This window comes from Mytilus edulis, chromosome 9 (genome assembly GCF_963676685.1).
Source record: "Mytilus edulis chromosome 9, xbMytEdul2.2, whole genome shotgun sequence".
In the NCBI taxonomy this organism is placed as follows: Eukaryota; Metazoa; Mollusca; class Bivalvia; order Mytilida; family Mytilidae; genus Mytilus; species Mytilus edulis.
This window is the reverse complement of record NC_092352.1, coordinates 60,258,849-60,270,701: the sequence shown is the minus strand read 5'-3', so window position 1 is coordinate 60,270,701 and position 11,853 is coordinate 60,258,849. Positions and strand designations below refer to the sequence as shown.

The 11,853-nt window shown below is 31.5% G+C and overlaps 1 protein-coding gene across 2 annotated transcripts in view; it reads right to left on the bottom strand.

Annotated features, from left to right (window-relative positions):
- Positions 1–1,538: 1,538 nt before the first annotated feature.
- Positions 1,539–11,853, bottom strand: part of LOC139488700 (N-alpha-acetyltransferase 60-like) — a 33,071-nt gene continuing 22,756 nt past the window's right edge. For both annotated transcript variants that reach the window (XM_071274518.1, XM_071274517.1), the window contains exons 2-6: positions 10,049–10,247; positions 8,555–8,684; positions 7,018–7,114; positions 6,276–6,510; positions 1,539–3,795 (exon numbers count right to left, since the gene is read on the bottom strand). In XM_071274518.1, coding sequence (XP_071130619.1) covers positions 3,663–3,795; positions 6,276–6,510; positions 7,018–7,114; positions 8,555–8,684; positions 10,049–10,158 — 705 coding nt within the window. In that variant the 5' untranslated portion in view covers positions 10,159–10,247 and the 3' untranslated portion in view covers positions 1,539–3,662. The remainder of the gene's footprint in view (positions 3,796–6,275; positions 6,511–7,017; positions 7,115–8,554; positions 8,685–10,048; positions 10,248–11,853) is intronic.

The window sequence follows — 11,853 nt, the reverse complement described above, 5'->3', positions numbered from 1 at the left end:
CAGAAATTGTTAAAGAGCACCACAGTCTTTCCTTAGTGACATCTAAACGGCCGTCTGGCGTAAACATAGAATTCTGTAGACCAAAAATCATTCATTATGTACCAAAAACCGTCAGTGGTGGTTACATAGACATTTGGCACCCGCATTAGCCAAAAGTCATGCTTTTCGCCGGATTTTGGTCTGATCGAGCAAATTTTGCATCAGATTTGACATGAATTAGACGATGAAACCATCACCAATATCATAAAGTCAGCTTGAGTTTGCTTTGCAGGACAAGTGGAGTAACGTTCCTCAGGATAACATTAGGCAGCAACCATTTGATTTTCTGGGGGGGGCTATGGTTTTTTTTGGAAAAAAAAAGTTTGTTTCCAGTTTTTGGAGGAAATAATAATTTGTTTTGGATTCTGAGAAAAAAAAAATTTTTGTTTCACCCTCAGCTGCCACTATATGTAATGCTAAAATTGAAGGAAAAAAATTGTTTTCGACTTGTCACGAAAAAAATAGATTGTTTTTCACCGCAGGCGAAAAAAAAAAATTGTACAGAAAAAAAAAACATAGCCCCCTCAGAAAATCAAATGGTTACTGCCTTAAACGTCCGGGATGATCAATTCCACGGGGCTGTTGAAATTGCGCTGCACCACGGGGTTGTAACTTTTTTTGCTAGAACTGTGAGTTCATGATTAGACATTGGATGTTTCGTTTACCTATTGCACCCGAAAGATGACAATGAAACATTTTTGTTTGATATCGATCTATTGTTAACATTGTTAATTTTCAAGAACAAATTATTTTGAAAGAGTGTCATTTCTAATATAAATTTTATTTTTTAAAAACCAGGTGTTGCGTTTTCATTGGCACTCAGTATATTAAATATTCTTAAATTCTATAAAATAATTTTTTTCTTGAATTCTATACAATAATTTTTTTCTTGAACTCTATTCAATTATATTTTTTATCACTTACAATGTACAGAAAAATCAAACAGACTAGAAATCTTCATATAAGTTTATTGTTTTCTACACAACTTTCCAAATCATAATTACTTCAGTAAAAGCTACTTGTTTAAAAAATAAATAAGGAATATGTGTCCATGGGACACAGATGATGCTCCTGCTTGCATATCGTGTAAAGGGATAAAAGGATATAATTAACTGAAGAACAGTAAAAGTGACGTCACCCAGGAACATATATATTAGATATGTCACCCAAATTTGTACTTGATTTGATTTTTGTTGTAATAAGTATTGAGTATATATGTTTCATAAAATTTTGTTGAGGCAAACTTAAGTACGCCAACAGAAAAGAAAAATTCATCAATTTTTCCATTTGTAAAGGGGCATAACTCTAGAACGGTTGAAGTGACACCACCATCTGTGTTTTGTGGTAATAAGCATTGTGTATAAATTTCACAACATTTGGTTGAGCAACTTTGGGACAAATGTACAGACGTACAGATGGACAAGGGTAAACTGAATGCCCCCTCCGTAAAATATGGTAATCCATGTTTTATTTATTTTTTAAAGACAATTATGATATAATAATAGCTTTTATGTCATTTAATATTTTTATTACAAAAGGGTAAAAAAAAGTGATGAATGAACGATAAAATTATAGACAAATGTTCCAATATTTCCTATTGCAATATATAGTTATCATGGTCACATAATGTACTGTATGTATTATAATTTTGTGTCATGATTATTGCACTAAGAAGTAGTTTCTGCAACCAAACTACTTTTATGAATCTAAATCCCAAATTATGGAAATTACACCAGTAAATAAGGGAAGAAAAAAAGGTAAGAGCAGTTATGAGGCTATTTATATTTCCAAGGGTCATAACTCCTATCAAACTATAACAATTATTTTCTAACTCAACAATATAAACATGCAATATTCTTCAACAACTGTAAGGTTGGGAGCCATAAAATTACATATTTCAACTGAAAATAAACTTAATATATTTCAATGGTTGTAATGCCAAAAAAAATGGCCGGTTTTGAACATGATTAAAATATTGTTTATATAAAGTTCACATTCAAATAGTATCAAGATCTATCATGAAATTCAAGGGAAAATGGCTTACACAAGTAGGCAAATTTTATATTATTGATACTTCAATCCATAACTCATGTCAAAAATTTCCAATATTAAAATACCAGCCAAAGGGAGATTACTGTTACTGAATTACATATGGGGAAGTAAGTTGTAAAACATACATTTTTTCATCACAGCAAAAGTCAGACTTCAGTTATCATTAAAAATGCCTCAGGTCATCAGGCCTGATTTCAGCAAATTTAATATGGACTGTTTTGAACATTTTTAGAAGTCACAGGCCATTCTAAATAAGATGTTAGGTAACAAGAAAGCCCCCCCCCCCCACCCCCCCCACCCCCAAAAAAAACAAAAACAAAAACAAACAAGATCCCATGTTGGAGACCAATATAGTGGCATTTTCTATGAAAGATTTGAAAGAATCATTGAAATTCAATCGTTGTTTTAGGACTGATGCACATACAACATTGCCAAACCCCTTGTTACGTTTTTAACAATTTAACAAATGGCATTATCTAAGTCCATGTTCTACTATGGAAACCCTATAAACTCAATGGGATGACAAAATTGATTGCACATTTACATTAAGTAAGAAATATTATTTAAAAATTCCATAAAAATCCAGCTATGATGAAAGAACACACAAACAAATACAAAATGAATGAATGAACTCAAAAAAAGTTATATTAACCACTATTTGATAACAGTAAAAATTAATTTCTTTGGAATTCAAAATGTAAAAAATCGATGAAATATTTACAAAAAATATTATGCATCAATGTAACATGAACTGTATTAGATATTATTCCAACACACAAAAAAGTTTCATGGAAAGTAAAGTTTGTCTTGGGGAAAAACACTTCCCACATTACCCTTCTTCATTGTCCGAGGTTACTCCAATGGGGCGGGGCCTCTTACATAGATTGATACAAATGTCACTTATGTAAATCCTATTATATAGCTAGATACTTGATTTTTCTTCTGAATAATTTGTAGTTTCAACAGACTCCAGTAAGATTTGTGTTGGTCCACCAGATGTTGTTTCTGGAAGACAACCCCTCTGAATCACTGCACATATGCTCTATATCACTGCACATATGCACTCTGAATTACTGCACAAGTTGCTCTAATTCAATGCATAAATGCACTCTGAACCACTGCACATTTGCACTATGAATCAAAGTGTGTAGGCACTCTGAATCACTGCACATTTGCACTCTGAATCACTGCACATTTGCACTCTGAATCAATACACATATGCAATATGAATCACTGCACATATGCACTCTGAATCACTGCACATATGCAAAGAAAGACAATTTGTTTGGAAACATTGTGATCTATACGAACTATTGATTGTATAATCCAGCTAAGGTGTATGCCGTTCATATAACCAACAAAATATTTCATATTGCGGTAAGTCCCATTGACATTTGTCCTGGTCTGCCACTTCTTTTTTCCCTGAAAACTGGGCACCATATATCAGTATATACAAATAATTTAATGAAACAGCACTATTTCTATTCCTAAAATAAAATCAATGACTCTCATGTGAGTTATTTTTAGTAATCATGTATATTTCTATCCTGAGCAGATCATGTGACTAGATGCTAGCTACTGTAGTTTGACGTGGCTCCCGCTAACAATCGGCAGATCCAACCCCTCACTGTCCTTATGATCTGGCTAGGTAAAGCACATGGCTGCAACTTGGTTAAAACTTCACCACATTGCATCATATAATCAGTTCATAGGTTAAGGAAAATATTGATTGATGCACATATTATTTATTAATGTGTTACTCTAATTACTCAAATTTCATTTTTTTGGGACATTTCTTTCCTTTGGATAGACACACCAAAGTTTTTCAACAGATAAAACACAAGCGGATTTTTGTAGATACATAATGCATATCTTATTAAGTTCTTTTTAAAAGTACATTTGTAGATACATAATGCATATCTTATTAAGTTCTTTTTAAAAGTACATTTACTCCTAAGGCCACGTTTTTTAATTTGTTGGTTTACAGATCTGCCGACCCTATTTTTCTGATTTGCAGAATGAAAAATAAAATTGACATTTCATGCTTTTTTAATTTATTCCCGCCAACCCTATCAAATACACTATCCCTGAAAAATAAATAAAATATTCTTTTTTATGAAATGAAATGCATTAAACACTAGCTAATAGAATTGATAACACTTTGTGTTGTGAAAGAATAAACTTCAAAAATAATCCATATGTTTACGTATCTAAAAACAGACAAATCAATAACTGACCTTGAACTGTCGTTTACACAAATACAATAAGTTTGTTTCCTATGTTTGTCATCATTCCGTAAGATGCATAATCTTATAGAAAAATGGAAAATTGACTTGTCCAAACAAGGAAGACTCAGCTTAAAGTACTAAATATAAACAAATCATTTGGAATTTTCTTGTTTCATAGATAACAAAGAAAAAAAACCCATCCATTTGGATATAAAAAACGGGAATGCATGACAACTGATGAACCAAATATCCTAATTTTTCCAGTGGACGAGTCTATTACATTTTTGACACAAATGTTGAAACTTATTTTCATACAACGCTTTTGCAATTTTTTCTTTATCAGTTTTCGTGCTTGATGATCATTATTTGCCAAATTTCCTGAAATTGATAAAGAGCTATGCGGATCCGTTTTTTTTCTTGTTTGTGAAATGACGATTTAATTTCGTCTTTGCCCGTGGACACAACCCCCCTTTTTGAAATATTTAGATGATGTCATGCGATGTTTATGACAGTTGACATCGAACTAAAATTTAAGAAATGATGACAAAAGAGCATACCAAACATATTGTTGTAAAGGTGAAATATATCTTTTTCTTTATATTTTTCTGTCCTGAAAGATATTTTTTTTCTTTTTTTTTCATACTTTTTCTGACCGACCGACCCGACTTTTTCATGGGGAAATCCGTAAACCAACAAGTTAAAAACACCTGGCCTATGTACAATAAATTTTGGAAAAAATTTAATTTTTTAACAAAGTTTCAGGCTTTAAGGAATAAAGCAGAATTTGTGAGGTATTTTTATCAAATTTCAAAAATTTCAATATTGACTTTTTAATTAAAATTAGTACAACATGTACAAATAATTTTCATATGTAATCCAACTTAATGCCATCTTTAAAAAAAAGGGTCTATGTACTTGTTTTCAAGTTAAATAAGTTAAAATCATAATTCTTTTTTTCGAAAAATGCATCTTTTCTAGATATGTCGCAGTTTGACGTTGCAAAAATAACATTTTATGTTAGCTATGTCATTTCCTCCCCTGTTACTGAAACGTAGAACATACATGTAGTATTCTATATTCGTGTGGTCATAGTATGGACAAAGAATCTATATTCTAATCAGTTTGACCCAGTTCAAATAGCAATCTCAATGCAAAATTAGTTTACTAGTGACATAATTAAAACTAATAGTGAAGTTAAATGTGAGACTTGAACTCAGAAATTGAAAATTCTAAAAACGACCTGCGACCTGTAAAATTTGGAAAAAACGACCTCCGACCGACTTCCGTCCTCTGTGTTGGGAAAAAACGACCTGCGACCTGTACATTTCCCTTAAAATCGACCTCTTGACAAATTTAAAAGCGACCTTGTGACCTGAGGGGGGTACCCTGTGGGAGCCTCAATGGTATTACTATCAAACCTAGTTCTAATGAGGTGGATTTGACACATGAGAGGTTTAGATAGCTATAAAACCAGGTTAAATCCCCCATTTTCTACAATGCCTGTAACAAGTCTAGAATATGACAGTTGTTTTCCATTCATTAGATGTGTTTCAGCTTTTGATTTTGCCATTATATAAAGAATTTTTAATTTCCCTTGCAGTTTGGTATTTTGTTATTTTACTCTAAATACAACTTTGTTACTATGTAAATGTACCACTGTATAATAAGGCCAAATAAAAAAGTATGTGTGGTTCCAGTTACATCTGAAAAAAAGTTAGGGTAGGTAGGTAGGGATTTCTTTTTATTTTATGGTTTTTTTTACATTAAGTCTATGGGAGCAACATTCTGACTTTAACAGTGCTTAATGAAAAAAGGCAATAAAATCTTTAGGGTAGGCTATTTTTGAGGCGAAAAAAGGAGGGAAGGTAGGGTTACTGGAACCACACATATATTTTTATTTGGCCTAAACAGTGCAGGTTTGACTGCATAATAAACAGCACATCTATTAAAGGATATATGAATGACCATGGTGCTTTACCACCATTTAGGTATATCACATAAAGGTATGCGTCTCGAGGTTTTCCCTGAATGGAGTAGTAATACGGTAGAAAACTGTGTGCTTTGAATCTGCGTCTCTCATAAAACCTGATAGCTATGTGGTTTGTGGCCAGTACATGTAGATACACAGCTTTACAGTTTGATCTCTCTTTGGTGGTCAGACTTTGTATCAAACTGTCCAGCAGCAGGGAAGCTGAAATATACAAATTATTTCTCGTTAATTTTTACAAAGGATTACCTGTCAGTCCTCTACTAATTACCATTCATATTTAGTATACAAATGTAAATAAGAATAAATGTTGTCTATATGTCTTTGAGAATCTCTCCAACAAAAAAAAACTTAAATGTCTGGGAATGTCTACGCCTGTAAACAAGCCTCTTTACAATATTTCATTCTCTTAAACTACAGATTAAGAGGTATAGAGGTCTACATGAATTCTGTAGTTCAGTAGACAAATGTTTACTGAATATGTCATTATTTTAAAACTTTTAAAACATCTATTAAGGTCAACATTCATTTTTTTTAGATTATAATATCTTGCACTGTTAAAATAGTTAATGTATTAAAGGTAAAAGAAATAGTAAAATCAAGTCTGAAGTTTTTATTCACATACTTCACATAAAAGTATGCTAAAAGTATGCTATAACTCCCTAACCTCAATTTCTTCTGAACTTTTAAACTTAAATAAATTATAAATACCTATCCCATGTTTCCTAAAGTCTACTACAACTCCTAAACTTAAAATGTATGCCACCTGAGAAGTTGATGGGAACTGCGGTGCTAGAATGTCTGCGTCCTGGTAAAATAAGAACATGTTATAAAATAAATTTATGTTTCAATTGTGTTAATAAAATGTCTGTATGAATGTAAAACAAGTTTAAGAACATATGTGTTTGTTTACTTGATATACTTTGTGTCTCTTCTCATTTTGCTGCTTGTTTATTGTGCTTAAGACAAATATGAGAAGTCAAAACTTTTTCATTTTTTTTTAGTTTTTTTGTTGTACTGTTACATCACTGTTCCAACCTAATTCCAGGTGATGAGAATGACTGAAAGCTCTCAAATATGTTTAACCTTACGCCACTCTTAATGTGCCGGTAATCTAGTAGTTGATGGCCATTTATAAAGTAGTTTACTTTAGGGTATACTTTTGCTCATTGTTGAAGACCTTCAAAAGAACAATAGTTGATCACATCCAAATGACTTTATGTTTGTCTTTAGACAGATATAATTATTCTAGAATTTCCAGACATCTTTTCAAAAATTTAAGGAAAGCTTGCACATATATTAACGGTCTGTCTAATTGCATGATCATTACATAATTAATGTAACACTTTGCCTGTAGAGTACAATAATTTAAACAATAAAGTTATCAGATTCAAAACACCAAAAAAAACACTGTCTTTTTTCAAGAATGTTCTTGCTACAAAAAGAAAATACCACCAATTAGAAAATTCTCTCCAAAATTGTTTTATTTCTGTACATTAAAAAAAAGTTATGCTCTATAGTTTCTATTTCTTTACAACTGGTACATTCATTAGCTTTGGAAAATTTATATTTTTTCAAGAAGATATTTATGAGGGACTATTCTGTGTAAAATGTTATATTGGAATATAATAAAGAAGTGTGTAAAGTTTTAAGTAATAATCATAAATCTATTTTGAGATACAGCGTGACATGTAAAAAACCCTCCCCCTTTTTTACAAAATACTGAATAACTCAAAAATGAAATTTTTAATCATCACCAAAAAGTATACAGATCTTAAGATTAATATAACTAAAAAGTGTGTAAAGTTTTAAGCAATAATCAAAAATTGTTTTTGAGATAAGGTGCGACATGTGAAAAAACACACCCCTGTTTTAGTTACAAAGTGCCGTAACTCAAAAAGTTTTAATCTTATTTTCACCAAAAAGTATACAGATCATTTGAGTATCATAAGAAACAACTATATAAAGTTTCATGAAATTTAGATAAGTAGTTCTCAAGTTACGGTGCGACATGTTTAAGGCGGCAGACAGACAGACAGACGGACACCGGACATTTGTATACCATAATACTTCCCATCAAAATTTTGACAGGCGTAAAAAAAAACAATGGAATAAATCTTTTTTATTGTTCATCACTAATTTCTGTATTAAAACTTTCTTCCTACCTATGCTGTAAAATCATGTAAATGGACCATTTAGACCTTAAAGTGAGAGTGTTTATTCTAATGAGTAACATACTCAGACTAACCTCTTTGTTTAGAGATGACAGAAGTTTAACCTCTGCTACAACAATACCCACAATCCTTGATTGGAATGTTGCAGCAAGTGAGTAAAACTTTGGATTGGAGGTTATTTCTTGATACCATGTATCTGGATATCTGGAAAATATCAATAATAAAATGGTTGAAACAGAGATATGTCTCGCCTGTAGGTAAATTAGATAATACAGTCAAATACTGATGTTGAAATAGCAATTTTGTAACATGTATTTAAATAACTATTTTTATCCTTTGATATTATGGAATAACACAGAATTAACTTAATTGTTCATTTAACATCGTACCGTAATTTGAGAAAGGTGTACGTGTATAAATAGTATCTTTTTAAAATAAAAGTTTAAAAAAATAAAGTCAAATTTACCGTTAGTCTTTCTTTATATATAAATGTATCAATTTATTTTTTCCATGTTTCTGAGTATAGCAGGGAAAGTTGTCTAAAAGGATGTTTTTTTAAGGTGGTACCTAACACTTTCACTAAAATTTATTTGGATCGTTTAATTTTCATAAAATTTTGTCAAAGTATTTACTTTGACCCTTTAACAAAACTATAAAAATTTCAAAAGTTTTGAACCAACCGTTTTGTCAGAAAAATTACACTGGTTATATAGCAGTTTGACAAACACCAATTTTGATCATTGAGAAGCTTAATATTCCCTTTACAACACAACGTAATTAAAACGTTTAGCTAACTTTACAGAGTTATCTCCCTGTAGTGTTAGGTACCACCTTAATAACAGTATACTTTTCAGCGGTTTGCATGTAGCTGAACATGTACAAGTGGACCAGTCATTTGTATTGGGTAAATAAGTATTCTAAGTCAATGAGGTGAAAGCAAATTGTTATTCTAGTCTCCACATCTAAATTGATGCATTCATTTAGTTAGTTGTTATTGAAGTGAAGTTAAATCAAATATACCTACTGTGCCACATGCTTAGTATCACATGAAATCAGAAAATAATGTCAATCATGAATGTTTGTGAAATTACAATTGTGTCCATCTTGGACTCACCGAAATTAGATTTCTTTTTACGTGTTTTATAGCTCTTGTGATTTAATTTGATTTGATTTTTTGTGTTTTAACGCCACTTTTAAACACTCCTTTTGGGCTAGTATTTATGGTGGCCAGTTTTTATTGTTTGAGGAAGCCCGAATGCTGAAAGAAAACCACAGACTTTAGATAGGAAAACTGACAATACTAGTCAATTTAGATTGGAGTAAATTGAACCAACATGATTCGGGTTCGAACTCACAACCTCAGTGGTGACTGGCTATAGCTAGTGATTACAGTAGAAGTTTTGAACTACCTAGACCACTTGGCCACCAAGGCCTCTCATCATAAAATAATGTCAATTATGAATGTTTGTCAATTTACAATTGTGTCCATCATGGACTCACTAAAATAGCCTATCTTTTTTATATAGCTCTTGTGTATCTTAGAAAGGGGGATAATTTATAAAACTTACTCAATAGGGAACCATTCTGTGCAAAGTTTCTTGACCTCATCAATATCTTCTGGACACAGGAATCGTAACTGGATCTCTCTCTGGACACTGAAGGACAAAGCTGTGCTCATATCTTTGTAGTCATTTCACAATGAAGAACCATTATATCTTTTTATATCACCATGTTTGTCATTGACCAATGAAATTCCCTCTTTAAATGCTGTAAAAGAACAATAAAGTGTTGACACAGATTTATATGTATTGTCTGTAAACAGAAAATTCAGATTGACTGCAGCATTGCTAAAAAAAAATTTTTTAAGTGACTTAACCATAACAAATAGAGCAGTGCTTCAACAAAATTGTCAATATGAAATGTATTAGATGTTATCTGAACTACATGTACTTAGTATTTTTAGTGGGATTATCATGATTATTGTTAAAGAACAATGAAGAACAGTGCTTTGCAATAGTCGCTAAAACTGATAGTAATGCAACTTTATCATGTTTATTGAAAATATCATTGATCTATCACAAGCAGTATATTGTAACATGTTCAAATTGACTACAGCAGAAAACTTAGCGATAATTGACACCACAAAGACAAGCAGAAAATTTACCAATAATTGACACCACCAAAGACAACAAAGCCTCCTACAGAAAAGTAACACATCTCGATACAGCAACTTGCATCACAGGCAAGACAAAAAATGGTGTTTTTCTTTTGAACTAATTACTGTACATGTATGCAAAAGGTATTTTACTGGTTATACACTCTTATAATATAATACATTGTAATAGTACTAATTATTAGTGACAATACATTCGTAGTATAGAAGATTACATTTTGACAATAAAAGTCTCTTCAGTTATGCTCCTTGCCAATATCATGAAAATAGTTGAAAATAGAAAATGAAAATTGCAATGAGAAATAATCCATACTGCAAAATCAGTATCTTTTTTTTTTTGGCAGTGGTCAGTTAATTTAACTTTTTCTGCAAGTTTTTTAAAGAAACTACATTTTTAATTAACTGTTGTCACCTGTTCATGGCATTTGATAGACTTTTGGTTGCCCTTTAAGTACTTGACAGAAAACAATGTAAAGAAATTCTTATTTGAAATCTTCATGAAAATTTCTGGAGGTTAACAGTCTTTATTAGTACATAACTTGACTCTCTCATCAGCTTGCCTTGTCATGCTTGTGTCAAACCTACATTTTGTACTAACTGTACCTGCTTGTCGAGTGTTTTCAAAGTCCAGAAAACTAAACTATAATTTTACCTTCTGGTTAGTCCAAATAATTATGACATCTTGAAGGCTACCATATTTTTTTTCTTTGACTTTTCTTTGATGCCTTACATCGTCGCAGGAAGGCATCATAGCAAAAATTTTAAATAGTCTTCCAAGACGTCATAATAATTTGGACTACCTTCCGGTATGTATCAATATAAACATGATAAAGTTAAGCTCTTTCAACTTGTAGTTTTTTTCCCAGCTAACATTTTTAACTCTGCCACATTCTGTATGTGCCTGTCCCAAATCAGGAGCATGTTATTCAGTGGTTGTTGTATGTTGTTATATATCATGTTAAAGTTTGTTTTTCATTCATTGTTTTGTTTATCATGTTTATAAATCCAGGGTTCTCACTAAGGATTTTTTAAGGCGAGTCCAGGGACTCATCACTTTTGTCCATGGTGAGTCCCAACAGTAAGAAGATATCTTATTGCAATATAATTTATCATTTTAAGGCTCCATCACCTAAAAGAGTAATGAAATGACATTACATTCAGATATCTATTTTTCTATTGTTATAAAATGATGATATGACT